The 17,907-nt window shown below is 42.6% G+C and overlaps 1 protein-coding gene across 1 annotated transcript in view; it reads left to right on the top strand.

The window, feature by feature from the left end:
• HYDIN (HYDIN axonemal central pair apparatus protein) overlaps positions 1-17,907 on the top strand; it is a 342,401-nt gene that overhangs the window by 286,314 nt on the left and 38,180 nt on the right. The window contains exons 63-71 of the mRNA XM_027618048.1: positions 4,115-4,217; positions 4,442-4,720; positions 6,634-6,776; positions 9,208-9,426; positions 11,922-12,082; positions 14,404-14,501; positions 15,266-15,473; positions 16,662-16,874; positions 17,343-17,481. Coding sequence (XP_027473849.1) covers positions 4,115-4,217; positions 4,442-4,720; positions 6,634-6,776; positions 9,208-9,426; positions 11,922-12,082; positions 14,404-14,501; positions 15,266-15,473; positions 16,662-16,874; positions 17,343-17,481 — 1,563 coding nt within the window. The remainder of the gene's footprint in view (positions 1-4,114; positions 4,218-4,441; positions 4,721-6,633; positions 6,777-9,207; positions 9,427-11,921; positions 12,083-14,403; positions 14,502-15,265; positions 15,474-16,661; positions 16,875-17,342; positions 17,482-17,907) is intronic.

Here is a 17,907-nt window from a genome sequence, read left to right as displayed (position 1 = left end):
TATGTGAAGCAGTGCTCAGGGATGTACCCTGAGCCGAGGGGGGAGGACTATGGGTATTCTTCGTGTCTTCTTTATCCTTCCCTTTTTTCTCTAACGAACACTGCATTTTTAATAAGGAAGAAACAAAAGAAACCTCAGTAGGAGTGAGAGATGCCATATCTCCAGGGACTCTTGGTTCAGCAATTAAATTGTGTTTTTATTTTTTTTCTGTTAACATCCTTATTTTACCAAAAAAAAAAAAAAGTAATAAATTGTGTAAGGGTTCTACAAAGAACGTTAGGACTTTTGAAAATGATCTACTCCCATCTAGGGGAATCAAGGAAAATTTCACTATAAAATGACATGGAAGCTGGGCATTGCAGGACAGCTGGGTTTCAGGAAGGGGGCATGGCACTGAGTGCATCCCAGCTGGAGAAAGAAAACTATTCAGACAAAGGCACAGAAGCAAAAAATGTGTCCGGTACAAAACAGGAACTAGTAAGCACCCAGCTCCGTGAGAGCACAGGGGATAGAAGAGCAGTGGGAGATAAAAATAGAAGGGCAGAGTAAGGACAACTCGTGGGAGGTTTGGGTTCTCTCTACATTTTAAACCCTACAACATGTTCTCACTATCTTGTTGGTTTTTTTTTTTTTTTTTTTAAGATTATTTATTTATTTATTTGAGAGAGAGAAAGCGAGAGACAGAACAGGAACAGGGATGGAGGGGCAGAGGCAGAGGGAGAAGGAGACTCCCTGCTGACCAGGGAGCCCGATTTGGGGCTCAAACCTAAGACCCTGGGATCATGACCTGAACTGAGAGCAGACGCTTAACCGACTGAGCCACCCAGGCCCCCCTCACTGTTGGGTTTTGTTGTTCATACAGTTAAGACTCATTTAGATTGACCCGCAGAATCATCATTTTTATTGCTCTTCACTCCTCCATATCCATCTGTCCATCTGAGATCATTTGCCTACCCCCTGAAGAATAGCCTGTACTGTTTCCTCAATGCAGGTCTGCTGGCGGTGAATTCTCTCAGCTTGTATTTGAAAAATCTCCATTTCTTTTTTTTTTTCATTTTATTATGTTATGTTAATCACCATACATTACATCATTAGTTTTTTTTTAAGATTTTATTTATTTATTTATTTGAGAGAGAGAACATGAGAGGGGGGAGGGTCAGAGGGAGAAGCAGACTCCCCGCCGAGCAGGGAGCCTGATGTGGGACTCGATCCCGGGACTCCAGGATCATGACCTGAGCCGAAGGCAGTCGCTTAACCAACTGAGCCACCCAGGTGCCCTCATCATTAGTTTTTGATGTAGTGTTCCATGATTCATTGTTTGCATATAACACCCAGTGCTCCGTGCAGTACGTGCCCTCTTTAATACCCATCACTAGGCTAACCCATCCCCCCACCCCCCTCCCCTCTAGAACCTTCAGTTTGTTTCTCAGAGTCCATCGTCTCTCATGGTTCATCTCCCCCTCCGATTTCCCCCTCTTCATTTTTCCCTTCCTGCTATCTTCTTCTTTTTTTTTTTTAAACAAATAATGTATTATCTGTTTCAGAGGTACAGGTCTGTGATTTTTAATGTCATTTTTATTGGCTATAGACCTCTCAGCTGGCAGTTGTTTTCTCTCAGCAAATGAGAGCTTTCATTCCAGTGTGTTCTGGTTTCCACTGTTGCTGCTGAGACGTCAGCTATGTCCAACACGTTCTGTTAAGGTGATCTTTGTCCCCTGACTTTCCTTGTTTAACACTTTCACTTTGTGTTTGTCTTCTGCGGTTTCGCTATGATGTGCCTAGGTATGAATGTCTTTGCATTTATCCCTCTTGGAATTCACCAGGCTTCTTGATTCTGCAATTGATGTCTTCAGTCACTTTTAGAAAATTCCAAACATGTCTTGAAATATGGTTCCTATTCCATTCTGTCTCATCTCTCCTTCTGGGAGGCCAATTCAGTGTGTGGAAGACCTTCCCCCGTTCCCCCTCTGTCTCACCACCTCACTGCATTTTCTATCCATTTTTCTCTGGGCTCCATTCTGCATAATTTCTTGGGACCTATCTTCAGCTCATTAACTTTCCCTTTAGCTGTACCTAATCTGTTGTTAAACCTTCCATTGAGTTCTTAAGTTATTACATTTTTCAGTTCTAGAAGTTCTTTTAGGCTGCTTTTCAAATACACATCATCAGTTTTGAAGATTTCTGGTTTTGTGCTAAAGTTGTCAGACTTGGCTTTATTTCTTGAACATAGTCATCACAACCATTTTGCCATCTATACCTGGTCATTCCAAAATCTGGATTTCCTGTGGGTCTCTTCCTGATATCTGCTATTTCTGCTCATTTTTGCCATGTTGTCCTTTCTCCTTGTGTGCCTGGTTATCTTCGATCCTGTGTTGAGTATTATACTTGAAGAATTATTTAGAAATAACACTAAGGATGGTGTTCTTTTTCTTCAGAGACAGTTTTCCTTTGGTTCTGCCAAGTACTTTGGGACATTGGAAACTAAGGATCATCTAAAATTAGTTTTAGGGCTTGATATTTCCTGGATATGACTTGGAGCAGGATCTCTACCCTTGGGGGGGCTGGGTTTGGTCCTCTCAGCAGGTCCTTTGGGGTCCGAATCTACAGGAAAGAAAACACCCACCTTTCACAAGACTTTTGCCCTCTTAACACCAAGAAGCCCTCAAAAACACGACTGAGCCTCCCACATACCTCTTCTAGACTAGCAAACACTCAAAGTCAAAAACAGCCCAGAAATGTAGGCTAGGCTCTCTGGATTCCCATGCTCTCCCAGATCTTGGTCTGGCTACTCTTCATTATCTTCTTAGTTCTGTGATGCTTTAAAAAGTGTGTTGGTCTTGTTGTTGTCCTATTTTCTTGTTTGTTTTGAGTCCACATTACCTAGTTTGTTTTCATTGTTACCTGTATTTTTTCCATTATTGTAGCTTTATAAAATGTTCTAGCATCTAGTTTAATAAATTCCTGCTTACCCATTCCCCATTTTTCTAATTTTCCTTAACGATTTTTACATATCTATTCTCTCAGATGGACTTTAGACATCATTTTATAATGTTCCTCAAAAAATCCAATTGGGAATCCTGTGAATTATTTGGAAAGAATTTTTTTTTTAGATTTTATTTATTTATTTGACAGAGAGAGAGACAGAGAAGGAACACAAGCAGGGGGAGTGGGAGAGGGAGAAGCAGACTTCCCGCTGAGCAGGGAGCCCGATGCGGGGCCTGATCCCAGGATCCTGGGACCATGACCTGAGCCAAAGGCAGACGCCAAACGACTGAGCCACACAGGCACCCCAAGAATTTCTACTTTTAGAGTATGTAGGCTCTCAGGAGCAACATTAAGAATTCCCATCCATTTACCTAGATTTTTTTATTATGTCAATTTTTTCCATATAACTCCTCCATATAATTTCTTACTAAGATTGTTTCTAAACATATAATTATTTTTTATCTCAGAAGCTTCCTATGTAGTATCACTATTTCTTTCTTCTTTTGGCCTCATTTCTTATATTGTTCAATTGTATTTATGATGGTACCAGCATGACTATCTTCTAAAACTGTTGATTTCTCATACCTAAAATCAGATATATGGCTTTAGTTTTTGCATCAGCTATGGTGGTCCAGAAAACATCCCTTTTCTCCACCCAAGCCAGAATCCCACTTTGGTTTTCTTTTTAACTTGGCAAGGTGCTCAATATGTTATCAGGCAACTGATGCATTACCACCTAGGAGATACTGGTTTTTAGGAACTCATATTTATGTAAGCCTTTATAGCATGACGAGTATTCATTTCCATTTTATTAGTCTAGAGTATATTTTACAGCTGCCTCTGTCAGTAGCAGAGGCCTTGGCAAGCCCATTTTGACACGGCATAGCTGGGTGATCTGGAAAGTCACCTCTACTCTCTGGACCTCCAGTTCCTTACTTGGATAATAGGGCTGAACTAAACTTTCACTTTCCTCCCCAGGTCTAATATTTATTTTATTCAATTCAAAAGAATGAGTGCTGGGCACAATGACTTTTTGGGTACTTCCCAAACAGCACCGTATCTCAATCTAGACTCAAAACCCATGAGCAGCCTGTAAGCTTAACACTCGACCTTGCTTTCCTTCTGCCAGCTGCATGTTGATCTGAGGGACCAACTAGGCGTCTTCTCCCTGAAAGGGACCCCCGCCACCTCCTACATCTACATCACAGAGGAGAACAAACCACATGCAAAAGGTAGGTAGGGGGAGTATAGTTTCTAGAGGGTGATGGGTGGTCCCAGGAGCTGTTTTATTAGGGAACTAATAAGGACCCAGGCAGATTAGGATGTCCGGTCTCATCACCGATGGCCTCTCTAGGTAAGGCCCATTCCCACACTAAGGCTGCTCTCCCTTGAGTCAGGATCTTTTTGGTTACATCTTCCTGGTTCTAAATCTCATGTCTCTCTCTTCTCTTTGCAGCAAAGAAAGCTCACACGGCCTCCCTGGTTGTTCCTCCTGGAAACACAGCTGGATTCGATGTCGTTTTCCAATCCAAGAAGGTTGGGAGAATGGCAGGCACCATCCACTTGTCAGTGATCAACAACCAGTATGAGGAGACAATCGTCCACATGGTGGGAGTGGGTTACGAGGATGACATCACCTTGGGCAACATCCATGGGCTGGTGGTTTCCAGCAGCCCTGAGGCCCCAGAGATCTCTGAGATCATCGAGGAAAATACTATGGAAGACTTGGTAGCAGGTGAGAGAAACATAAGTGAGGTATTGACAACTATTGGCTCGGGTCATTTTAAATAAGAATAAAATTTAAATAACAGCTCAGCCAGCTTCTGGGAATTTAGGAAAGCATCTCCTCTTCCTGTGTTGAGTTCATTCATGGCTCAGACAATGCCTTCAATCACGAGTTCCCTCAAGGAACATTTATTGAGCATCAGCATGCATGGACCAAGCACTATGCTGAAACCTGGAGTTGCAAAGAGTAAGAAGAGAGTCTCTGCCTTGGGGAGCTTATAGTTTTAGCTAATTCCAGTTTAGCTAACAAGTGAAATTCAAAATTCAAATTCCAGATTAGCTAAGTGAGCACATATCTCTCTAGTTTTCCCCATGTCTTTCAGCTGGCTTGTATCGGCATTGTCTGTTTCATGGGAAACATGTATCCTAGACATTCCAAGAGAAACCTGTGGGCTTCTTTAATTAAAGAAGGCATAGGTTTGTGCCACCTCTAGAACCTCATCCTCTATAGCCTCCCTACTCAGTGCAGTGTCTGAGGACCTACAGCCTCAGCAGCACCCAGGAGCTTGTTAGAAATGGGAATGGCAGAGCCCACCCCAGCACCTCAGGCCTGCTGAAGCAGAGTCTGAATTTTAGCAAGATCCCTCGGTGACTTGTATGTATATTAAAGCTTAAGATGTGCTCCTCTGCAGTCCCCCAAGCACAGCAGCTTCATTTGGTTGAATATATTCTTTGGGGTAGGAGAAAATTTATTTCATCATTATTATCAAAAAGCACTTGTTAGGCGCCTGGGTGGCTCAGTCGTTAAGCGTCTGCCTTCGGCTCAGGTCATGATCCTGGGGTCCTGGGATCGAGCCCCGCATCGGGATCCTTGCTCTGCGGGAAACCTGTTTCTCCCTCTCCCACTGCCCCTGCTTGTGTTCCCTCTCTTGCTGTCTCTCTCTCTGTCAAATAAATAAATAAATCTTAAAAAAAAAAAAACACTTGTGAAGCACGCTAATTGGTATGAAGTGAGTTATAAACACATTATCATTTTTCTAGGAGCCTTATTATAATGCTAGAATGTAGCATTGGACAGTCTATATGACATGGCTTAAAATCAACACTCCTCCTATATATGGTGTTTCATCCCTGTTTGTGGCTCCCAGGTGACATCTCTCTTGTCAGGAGTCAAGCAGAAGCTAGCAGTGAATCCTAGTTCAGAAATCAGATTTCAGGGGCACCTGGGTGCCTCAGTCATTAAGCATCTGCCTTTGGCTCAGGTCATGATCCCAGGGTCCTGAGATCGAGCCCCGCATCAGGCTTCCTGCTCCGTGGGAAGCCTGCTTCTCCCTCTCCCACTCCCCCTGCTTGTGTTCCCTCTCTCACTGTGTCTCTCTCTGTCAAATAAATAAATAAAATCTTAAAAAAAAAAGAAATCAGATTTCATACTTATAATAGGGTTACCAGGTTTAGAAAATCAGGATACAGGAGTCCCTGTTAAATTTGAATTTCAGATTTAAAAAAAAAGAGTCTTTTTATTATTTGTGTGTCCCAAAATATTGTATGGGACATACTGATACTAAAAATTACTTATCAATTATCTATGATTCGAGTTTAACAAGGACTTTTGTATTTTATCTTATTTTAACCCTTAATAGTATTTTTTCAGCAAACAAATGGAGTTGGGGACCTATATTTTCTCTTGGACATGAGGGCCAAGGTGGATGGATAGATGGTTGGACGGATGGACAGATGGACAAATAGATTTCCTAAGGAGGGAAAGCTTAAGCTAAGGACTCTAAATTTTTCCAAAATCATCATCAAAGGAGGGAAGGAGGCATGAGGGTGAGGCTCCATGTCTTTCAGGTGCTGCCTCCTCAGGGAAGTGAGCCCTAGGAGGAGGCCAGGGAGGACTCACGGACCTTCTGCTTCTGTCCATAGCTGCACTGGTGGACCACATCCAGTTTGGGGACTGCCACATTGGAAACAGCTATAACGTGAGCTTCACAATCACAAACCACAGCCAAGTGAACGTGATACGGTTTGAATGGCCCCCTGTATCTACAGTTTCCTTTTCCCCACAGGTAAGTGAAAACCATTCACTCTTTTCTGGACTCCCTTAGACATAGGCCTACCCTAATTTGATTGTCTGTCTGTTCCCATGAATAAATGATATGGGATGGATGGCTCTCAAGCTGAGACAGCCCAAGAACCATCCCTTACTCAGACCAGGTGCCAGAGGACACTGTTCATATTTCCTCTGGTCTAAGAACAGAGAATGAGGTCTGCCGAGATGGTTGCTAGGCTGATGTTGAGGAATTCCATGGAAGCCCGCACGGATGAAGACAGTGTCTTCCAGTCTTCCCATCCCAGACTGCAGACCTGTGTCCCCCGAGGTGTATGTTCTTTAGAGCATTAGTCCTGCAAAAGTGGTTCACTAAAAGCTAAAATGGGGGTAGTGGGTTCTGTGGACGACTGAGATTTAGCACATTTGCATATTACATCTTTCTCTTAGAGGTGCCCAGTGCCAGGCAGCATACTAAAACCTAGTTAACTTTGTTTTACCTGGAATTTTCTGACCCCTTCTTTTAGCATCTCACAGCACACATTTTATGAATTGCTGACCAAAGCTCGATGTCACACAAGGCCTAAGACAATGTGGTAGCAGATCTAGTCTCTGGCTAGTTGTTTTCATAGTTCGCTTTTGAGTTCCCAGGACAATGGATATACCCAGATGTATCCACTGCCTCCTGCACTGTTTTGGTCACCAAGTCTGTCAAGCATAGTTAGGGGAAGAGAGCAAGGAGAGTAGGGGACGCTACTTTGTCACCTTTATTTTTTTTATTTTTTTAAGTAGGCTCCATGCCCAGTGTGGAGCCCAACACAGGGCTTGAACTCACATACCTGAGATCAAGACTTGAGCTGAGCTAAGAGTTGGACACTCAACTGACTGAGCCACCCAGGCACTCACTTTGTCACTTTTGAATATTTGAGTGCTCTCAGGAAGTTTTGCTTCCTGGAGGGATGTAAAGTGTCAGTCAAATCAGGCAGAGATAAGCTTCAGATAGTCCATTTAGTGCACCCACGTGCACAAACACTCGTGCATATTACCCCCCACCCCGCCACACACAAACATTTGTGGCCTTGGGAAATACTAAGCTTTCTTCTCCCTTCACTTTCCAGTGGAGGGAGAGTTTTTAGATCTGTCAGAAACATGATAGGACTATTATATATGTGTGTGTGTGTGTGTGTGTGTGTGTGTGTGTGTGTGTGTGTGCTAAACCATCAATGATTTTATGCTATAGACCACATTAGATTTCCCATTTATCTGGTATATTTCAGTGAATCTCAGCCTTTCTGGACTCAGGACTCCTTTACCCAATTAAACATTATTCAGGAACCCCCAAAAAGCTTTTGTTTATGTGGGTTATGTCTATTGATATTTACCATATTAGCATTTAAAACTGAGAATATCTGAAAATATGTATTTATCCATTTATTTTATTTTATTATGTTAATCACCATACATTACATCATTAGTTTTTGATGTAGTGTTCCATGATTCATTGTTTGCATATAACACCAAGTGCTCCATTCAATACTTGCCCTCTTTAATACCCATCACCAGGCTAACCCATCCCCCCACGCCCCTCCCCTCTAGAACTCTCAGTTTGTTTCTCAGAGTCCATAGTTATCCATTTTTAAATAATAAACCCATTAATGTTAATATAAATACCATATTTTTATGAAAATGGCTGTTTTCCAAAATAAAAAAATTAGTGAAAGAAGAGTGGCATTATTTCACAGTTTTACAAATCTCTTTAATATCTGACTTAATAGAAGTAGCTAGATTCTCCTATTTGCTTTTCCATTTGATCTGCTATAATATCGTATGTCATGTAACCTCTAGAAAGTTCCATTGTATACTCTTGAGAAAATGAGAGTGAAAAAGTCAACTAACATCTTAATATTATGATGAAAGTAGTTTTGACCTTGTGAGCCCCTGAAAAAGGTCTTAGGGGTCCCAAGGGTCATCTGATCACACTCTGAGAACTGCTAACGTACTGTGTGCATCTGTCCCTGATTCATAAAGGTCATAGTAGTGAAGAAGCACAGGTAGTTAAGAGCATGGTACCTGGCTCCATACTGTCGGGGGCTGAATCCAGCTCTTCTAATCATGGGAGGACCATGAACAAGTTACAAGTTTCCATGCCTATGAAATAGGGGAAATGGCTGTATATCCCATAGGGTTGTTGTGGGGATTAGCAGAATTGTGTAAAGGTTTAGAATAGTGCCCTAGGCAAGTAACAGTTTGACAAATATTAGCTGCTTTTGTTTTTAGGCTTGTATTTCTAAGAACCTCTTGTATGTATTTAAGACCATCTACATAGGCAGGTTTAAATGTATTTTTTGCCAAGACTTTTGGCTCTACCCCTTCTCTAGAATATCACCATCAGGTAGCAAAAGTCCTCAAGCTTGGATTCCCAAAAATACTAACATCAGGCTCTTCCCCAGATTGGCCACCTCCACCCTGGGTGTGCCAAGGACATAGTGGTGACCATGAAGTCAGACGTGCCCATCAGTCTGAAGAAGATGGGGGCCAAGTGCAAGCTGTCCAGGATCATGTTTCAGCTCCCTGCAGACCAGATCCCTGACTGGGATGACCGCATGCGCACGGTCAAGTGGGTGGATGTGCTCAGAAACCCACGTGGGACTTTAACTACAAAACGAAAGGTGAGTGAGGACATCAGGCACAGATCTGCCATGGCTGGGGGCCTGCTGCTTTCCACTTCAATGTCTCATCATTGCCTTCCTTCACAAAAAAAAAAAGTTTCCCATTCTACTTGACCTTGATTTCAGAAGTGATAAACTGAACTTACAAGCATGCCTCCTGCCGGCCCCACAACCCACACATCTTGATACGTCCAGCTTTAGTTTCAGTCTGGATGCCTCATGCAGCAAGTCCTCCGACTTTTTCAACAGGACCATGCCTAGCCTTTCGGTCAGTTCCTCTTTCCCTCGGGTGTCCAGAATTAAATTAGTTAGAATCTCTGGTTCCTGACAGAATCTCATCTGTGATCCAAGCATGCCCCTCTCTTAATTAGTCCTTGATTGGTTTCTTTTGAATGGTAGAACAAACAGAGATGAACTCACACCCAACATAGGAAGTAGAACATGGATTACCTGTGTGCTTCTCAGCCATTCCATCCCCCTGCCTCCTGTCTTAAACACAATCACCATTCTGAATCTCATTTACTTATTCCCTTGATTTTTGGTTTGTTCTTTTTTTTTCAACCTATGCATCCAAAAAGGCATACTGTTTAGTTGTAGTTTTTAACTTTAGTTTTTGAAAAGGTTAGATTTCTTGTGATCCATATTGTTGCATGTGGCTATAGTATATCCACTTTCACTGCTATATAAAATTCCATTATTATTATTTATCATTCATTCTTCTTTTGAAAATTATTTACAATTTTGCTATCATGCACAGTGTTTCTGTGAACATTATTGTTCATGTCAAACGGTGTTCATTTGCAAAAGTTAATATTCCTAGAAGTGGAATTGCCAAGTCATAGGATATGTGAATTTCAGCTTTCCAAGGTAATGCCCAAATGTTTTCCAAATGGCTGTACCAATGTACACTCCTGGCAAAGACATCTTACTGATCCACATTCTCTCCACAACTTGGCATTGCCAGACCTCTTGATTTTTATCATTTAAGTGAATGGGAAATGATCTCATTTGGGGGCTACTTTGCATTTCCCTAATGACTGATAAAATTGAATATGTCTTCATATGATTATTGGCCATGCTAGTTATCTCTTATATAAATGCTTTTTGCCTATTTTTCAGTTCTGATGCTTGTCCTTTGTATGAGTTATTTTATTTTTTATAAACTCTGCTATTCCTTCCTATTATTTGTCTGCAAATATCTTCACCAAATCTAAAGCTTATCTTTTCACTTCCTTTGACGTATCTTTTGATGAACAAAAAAAAATTCTTAATATAGTCACGTTTATTAATCTCATCTTCTATATTTATTATTTTTTGTGTCTTATTTTTAAACCCTTCCCTACCAGGGGAGAGAAAATGTGCATTTTTTTTTTTTTTTTTAGGTTTAAGAACTTTGCTGTTTATATTTAAGCCCTTGGCCCGCTTGGATTTTATGTATGGTGTGAGGCAAGGATCCAATTTCATAGTTTTCCATCTAGATAACTAACCTGGCCAAATCCCTTTTTCTGTTTAGCCCTTATGTTTCCTAGTGATCTGCCATGACTCCCTTGTCATCTAAACTTCATACATACCTGGGATGTTTCTTGTCTCAGTATTCTACTTCAATGTCAATTTGTCTACCCCTATGCCAGTTTTACCCTGCCTCAATTTCTGTAGCTTCACAATCAGCCTTGATATCTGGAAGGGAAGTCCCTTTTCCATACTGTTTTGTTCTGAAGTGTTTTAGTTATTCTTGGTCCTTTATTTTTCTATCTAATTTTGGAATCCACTAACCAAGTACTGTGGAAACCCTAATGGAAACTTGATTGGAATTGGATTGCATCCATAAGTCAGTTTAGGAAAAATTAACAATTTTATAATATTAATTTGTCCTTTCTCTTAACAAATTTTATCTCTTTATTTAGGTCTTCTTTAAGATTTTTTTTCCTAGTATTCAGATTCTTTAATAGTGTTAGGACTCTTCAGGCTTTTGATTTGTTCTTAAGTCAATTTTATTAAATTATTTTTCTAGGAATTTGCCCTTCCACTAGGTTTTAATATGTATTTTCATAAAATTATTTATAATATTTTCTTATCATCTATTTAAATCTGTAGGGTTGGTGGTGATTTTCATTTTTGGTATTGGTTATTTGTATTTATTCATTTTTTTCTTGATCAATCTTACCAAAGACTTTTTAAGTAATTCCAAATAAACAATTTTTGGCTTCCTTGGTCCTCTCTGGTTTTTTTTTTATTTTCGATTTCATTGGTATCTGTCCCTATCTTTATGATTTCCTTTCTTCTGCCTTCTTCTGAGTCCATCTAACCAAAAAACTCATGTCTCTGCAATCTTACTACTCTCAATAATTTGCTTCCTTCCCCATTTAAGAGTCATTTAGGTTTGCCTGAATCATTTATTTCTGGAACTTGAGTTAATTTGCATGGGTAAAATATAGTACTGTGCTCCCCCACAGCCCTTTATTCCTGTCAGTCAACTGGCCCCACCTTTGTTACAGGTGATAGAGACAGACCCTGAGCCCACCCATTCTGTAGTAGAAGAGAACTATCGAGAACTTCATCTTCAGATCAGTGCCAATGTGAATTACGCTTCGTATGGATGCCAAACAAGCAACGTGCACTTTAAAGAAACGCTGGTTTACCAGACCCGAGTGTTTGAGTGAGTCTTCGAGAGCCCCCCACCCTCACAGAGAAGCTCTTTGATTTTATCATTTGCCCCCACTCCACCACACATTTATTCAGTGTCTACGACAGCACATACCAGGCATCAGAGCCACGTGGCACACATCAGAGTAACTCTGTGGCTGCAGTGAATCCTTCAGGCCCACAAAGCTATGGAAGTTCACACTTGAAATCAAGATATAGGCCAGGAAACACAGTCCGCTGGGGAGGAGGGGACAGCATCTGGCCATCAGCTTCAGTGGGGACCGTCCTTGCAGTAACAGTTCACACCACCACCCAGGAACAGTTCTTTTCTCCCCGACCCCAGGTCACAGTTGGACAATATCCACACTGATGGCAATGGGTCCATCTCAGCTTCGAAGGCCCACAACCTACAGAAGGCAACACTCCTCATAACCATTCCATAGGTACAGCTTCTAGGATCCCTGTAGGGGACATGCCCAGTTACCAAGAGTCACTACACTCAGAGAACCCCAAAGCTATGGCTTCCCTCCAGGGAATTATAATCCCCCCCAGACCAGATGCAATTTACCAATCAGGGGTCATTTTTTACTATAAACAATGTTGCCTAATGATACAAATGGTATTTCTCCTTCATCAGGTTTCCAGGGAAACAGAGCTAAAAAGTTCATTCAAAGTTAAAATTGTCCTTAGAAAGAAAGAGTTATGTGAACTCACACATGGGAATGCAGGATTTCGTGGGTCCCCCTCTTAAGGAGCTCATGGTGGGCGGTGGGGGGATGGGTGAAAATAGGTGAATTGATGGTTGCAAGGGCCGTGTCCTGTGTGTGCTGTGAAAATACCTAAAGCAGACTAAGATGTGGGGAGAATGAGAAAGCAGACAGCACGTAAGGGAAGACGTCCCAGACGAAGCAGTGCCCCTGTTGAATTGTGGAGGATGAATAGGAGGTAGCCAGGTGAAGAAGTGAGTGAGAAAAAAGGGCCTTCTAGGCAGAGAGAGCATCATATACAAAGATAGAGAAAGACTATTCTTTGAGAATTACAAGCACAAAAATGTAAACCACTGACATTTCAACTTTGTAAGAATTAGTAATTAACTTGTTCAACTCATCTTGCATTTGTTACACTTTACATGTTCTCTCAAATTATTATAGAACCAAATGAGATAAGACAGAAAGGGAGAGCTTCTGCTGATACCTGTTTTACCTAAAGCAGGGGTTGGCAAACTGTGGCCCATGGACCAAATCCGGCCAGCTGCCTAGTGTTGTAAATAAGGTTTCTTTTGGCCACAGCCATGCCCATCTGCTTATGTGTTGTCTGTGGCTGCAAGAGCAAAGTGAGTAGTTGCTACAAAGACCTATGGTACACAAAGCCAAAAAAACGTGCTGTCTTGCCCTTTGTAAAAAAAGTTTGCCGATCCCAATCTAAACCAAGAACTTTTTTTATCAAAAGTATTCTGTACCACCAAGATTTCTCTACTTTATACAAGTTTTCTTTAAGATAATGACCAGTACTCATACTTGTACACAATAAACACAAGCTCCTGAAGTCAAAGCACTTGACTTTGGGTGTATCTGCATGGTCTACCTGTACTGGATAATGGAAACCTAATCCTTACACCCTACCACGCCCCACTCCCAAACTTTCAACTCCTACAACTTCCCTAAAACTAGGAATAGCCACTTGTGTTTCTTTCTCTAACACAATCAGTTTCTTGTGTCAAGGCCTCATCCTTCTGCTGTGATTGTGATCAAGTTTAAAAGTGATTCCAGAAAAAGCTTCTATCTCCTGTTCTTGTCTTAGATGCAGGGAAACTTGAGGCAAGAAAAGGCTCCACTAATTCAGAATTTGAGACAAGTCTTAGCCAGTGAAGGAATCGCAGGCAGGGGTCAAACAGCCTCTGACCACAGGGACATTGTTTCCGGTGGGAGATGATTCAGGAAGGGAGGGACTATGGAATTTGCACCTAAAGAAGGTATTGTCATGGGAAACACATTTTGATTCCTCTCTCATGGAAATGTTTCAGGGTTACAGCAATGCAGGCTGAGAGCTCATTGCATAGGGTACTGGTGGTGTGCCAGATGATTGTCAGTGCTAAACCTTTGGATATTTTTACTTTTAATAGCTATGTATATATTCTATGTGTTTTAGAAGAAAATATAACTAACATAGCAAATGCATGATGTCAGATAAAATGTCTAAAACTTGCCTTTTGAAAAAATGTTTAAGAAACACAGTGATGACTTAAAAAGTTGAGTAACAGTATAGATAATGTGCAGACAGGGAAAACATCATTGACAGCACATTTCTCAAATCCATTCTCTGATCTATCTGCAGGTTTGAACTGATTAATTCAGGAAATGTGCAGCTGGAATTCAACTGGGTCTCAGAAGAGACTGCAAAGGCTGTCAGTTTTGCAATGCCAGATAACCAAGGTAAACCAATTAGTAGGAGAGCCTTGTTCATGGAGCAGTGAGCACTGCTCCAATGGCCCTCTCAGTAGCCAAGGAGAAGCAGAGCAAATGTCTCATGGTGTCTGCAGAGCCAAACGGGCCTGAGAAACTCAAGAGCTGACCTCTGTCCTCCTGGAGCCTGGACCCTGGCCATCCACTAGGCCAGCACCCTGGCCACAGAGCCCTAGGAATCTTGTTTTTCAGGCCTTAGCCTCTTGGGACATTACAGACCCTTGCAGAAGCTATGAACTGTCTCCCCAAGGAAATACATACCCATACCCAATTTGATACACATAAAGCACTTGGGAAAGGGCTCAACACTTGGTGGACAAATACTCATTACTGTTGTTGCAGTTTTGGAGACTCACAGACCTTTTGAATGGGCCCTTATCCATGGGCCCCCAGATTGTGAACCCCTAGTTTAAAACAATGATTCTCCAAAAATTATGTTCACAGCCCATTATTCTTAAGGCAGAAGACCCAGAGACATCTCCTTGACCCACCCCTTTGAGCCAAAAGGAAAAACCTTAGAAACTTGATAGAATTCATGGAAGTATTTTCATGAATCTCCTACAAGAGATATGAGCCAATTCCTTACCCCTAGTGCCCAAAATTAAGTATACCTGTTGAAGAGGTGAGCCCACAGACCCCACAGAGGGTCCCTCAGGACCTGTGAGTGGGCTGCCTTCCACCTGCCCTCCCACTGCAAATGCTGAATATCACTGGCTGTCTCTGTTGGCCCCCAGGTTCCTCTCAAAAAGACCAACTTAGCCAGGGCACACTGCACACGGTCAGCACCCTGGACAGTGCCATCGACCCCTGGAACGAAGTTTCCCTGCCACCCTTCTCTGTGGAGCCCTCCTCAGGCACTGTGCCTGCAGGGAAGACTCAGAAGCTCAAAGTGAAATTCTCCCCGCTGGAGGTTGGAGACTTCGAGGGCAATCTTTTCTGCCAGTAAGGAGACGTGCTCCCCAGAACAAAGCTCTGCATCTCCTATCCTCTCTTCTGTCCCACCACTACCACCATTCTGTCCAGCCTTTGGCCCCTCCACAGCCCCCAAACTGTCACATTTCCCTTTGGGAAGATTCAAAGGGGCCAGGATTTGGAAGATACGGAGAATTGGGTCTTTTGTATTACTCACCAACACTCTCTAGACTCTTCCTCCTGCCCCCTTCCCCCTTCCCAGCCACATTCAGAATTCCACTGAGCAACACAATGGCTGACAGATAGATGGGTTCCAGTCCTTGGGCATGTATGAACTTAAACAAAAACTTTCTTGTAACTTTTCTGACACTTGGTTTCCTCATGTAGAAAGCAAACAAGAATACCCACCTTGTACAGTCGCCATGAACATTAAATGAGTCAATTCACGTGAAGACTTAGCACAGAACCTGGCACACAATAAGCACAATACACCCACATGGTGGTAGTGGAGGCAGTGGACCTGATACATCAGTGAGGAATAGAGGGTGCCCACACCCAATTCTAGAAAAGCCAATCCAGTAACTTCTAGCAATGAAAACCTCGGATGTGCTTTCCCAGGAAAGCTCCATGCAGAACACCCACCTTACAGAGGAACTGTATGAACCCTGGCATGGGGTAGCGAGAACTATGTGAGCCATAAGAGCCTTGTGGAGCCCCTGCAATCCACCACAGGGACCCCTCCTATGTCTGGGCTACCTAAACTTGGTGCTGGGGCTAAGTCTGCTCACATCCAGTTCACCTTTTCTGAGGAGATGAGACTACTCTTCTAGGATTTCTCTGTCAATGTTCGTTGACAGGAGATGCCTATGAGAGGACCCAGAGGGTAAGATTCTCTGCTCAATTTACAGCAGGGAGATTTTTGTCACCACTACTGGAGGGATAACTTGGGGCCACACTTAGATACAGAAAAGGAGCCAGAATTCAGCCTCCTCCTCCTCAGCCCATTCATGCATTCATCCACTCAACAGTTAATGAATGAACACCTACCATGTATCATGCACTGTTCAGGGACTGAGATTATGTTGTTGACCAGGACAGACCCAATGTCTGTTTTCATGGAGCTCACATTCTGTTGGATATAATAATTCATTTCCACCCAACTCAGAAAGCAACGATTGATTTAAAAATAAGTAAGAATAAGTAACCTTATCCTCTCAGGATTCCCAACTTGCCGCCTGGAGAGCAAGGTCCAGTCCTATCGACAAAAGGGCGGAGCTTCTTGCCCTTCTGCCATTTTGACCTGAAACACTCCGACTATATCAGCGGTCATCGGCGCAACCCAGATCTCCGAGGGCCTAGTGGTGGGGCTCTGGACTCAAACACCCGGGTGATTGAGTTCACCAGTGTGGGCATAGGAGGGAAGAGCCTTCGGTGAGTTGCCTAGGTTTGCATCAGTTGAGTTCCTATCAGTCCCTTCTACAGAACGTAGAGGAAGAATTCAGGGAAGTCAGTGAGGCTAATTCCTAGAAGCAGGCTTGAACTACTGGGGTTGGACTTCGGAGAACTGCTCCAGTAAGAAAGCTGGATTTTGTCTCCTTAGCATCAACACTGGGGAAAATTTGGAAGACATAAACATAGAATCTCTGACCACCACCTTAACCACAGAGGATCACTGGGGCAGAAGGACCCTGGGCATCGTTATTACTCCAAAGTCCAAAACTCTAGCCATAGTCTGGAGCCCCAGTTGAGATGCAGTTTTCATTTCTATGGTAATGAAGTGCCCAGACAAGTTCTACTTCCCAGATAGGGGGACTGTGCTAGGGAAGGTCGTAAGAAAGTTTCTGTTATTCCTTAACCCCCCATTTCACTCTCTGCTATCAATTCTTCCCCCTCGACCAGGACTTTTACAATCCTGAACCCCACTAATAGCACTTACACCTTCTGCTGGATCTCTGAAGAAACTGAAAGTCTCCAGAACCCTCCAGCCTTCACATGCCTTACAGAGAAGGGCTTTGTCCACCCGGAAAAGAAAGCTGAGGTATGTGTGTGAATGAAGACCACCAGACCAAGGACTTTAATCATTCTCTCTCTCTCCCTCTGCTTAGCACGTGTGCTGTAGACCATAGGTAGAGTGAGGGAGAACAGCCCAAGTATGCATCAATCAATAAGTATTTCTTGAATGGCATAGACATTAGGCAGTCCTCATGAACAGGACAGACCTGAGCTCTCTTGGTTGGCCATAGAGAGATGGAGAGCTCTAGCATTTGCAGTTTTAAAAACTGAAACTATTAAAGCGGGCAAGGGGAGCTGGGCACTAATGGGCACTAGGACCCATAGAGTAACAGGAAGACTTATTTTTTTCCCAAGGGACTGACAGTGGTAAAAGGATACAGATGTGTTTTTACTTGGTTGGGCCAAAGGGCAAAACAGAAAAGTGAGTCCTGTCCCACAGCTCAGTCCTCAA

This window comes from Zalophus californianus, chromosome 17 (genome assembly GCF_009762305.2).
Source record: "Zalophus californianus isolate mZalCal1 chromosome 17, mZalCal1.pri.v2, whole genome shotgun sequence".
NCBI lineage: Eukaryota > Metazoa > Chordata > Mammalia > Carnivora > Otariidae > Zalophus > Zalophus californianus.
This window is presented reverse-complemented; position numbering and strand designations above follow the sequence as displayed.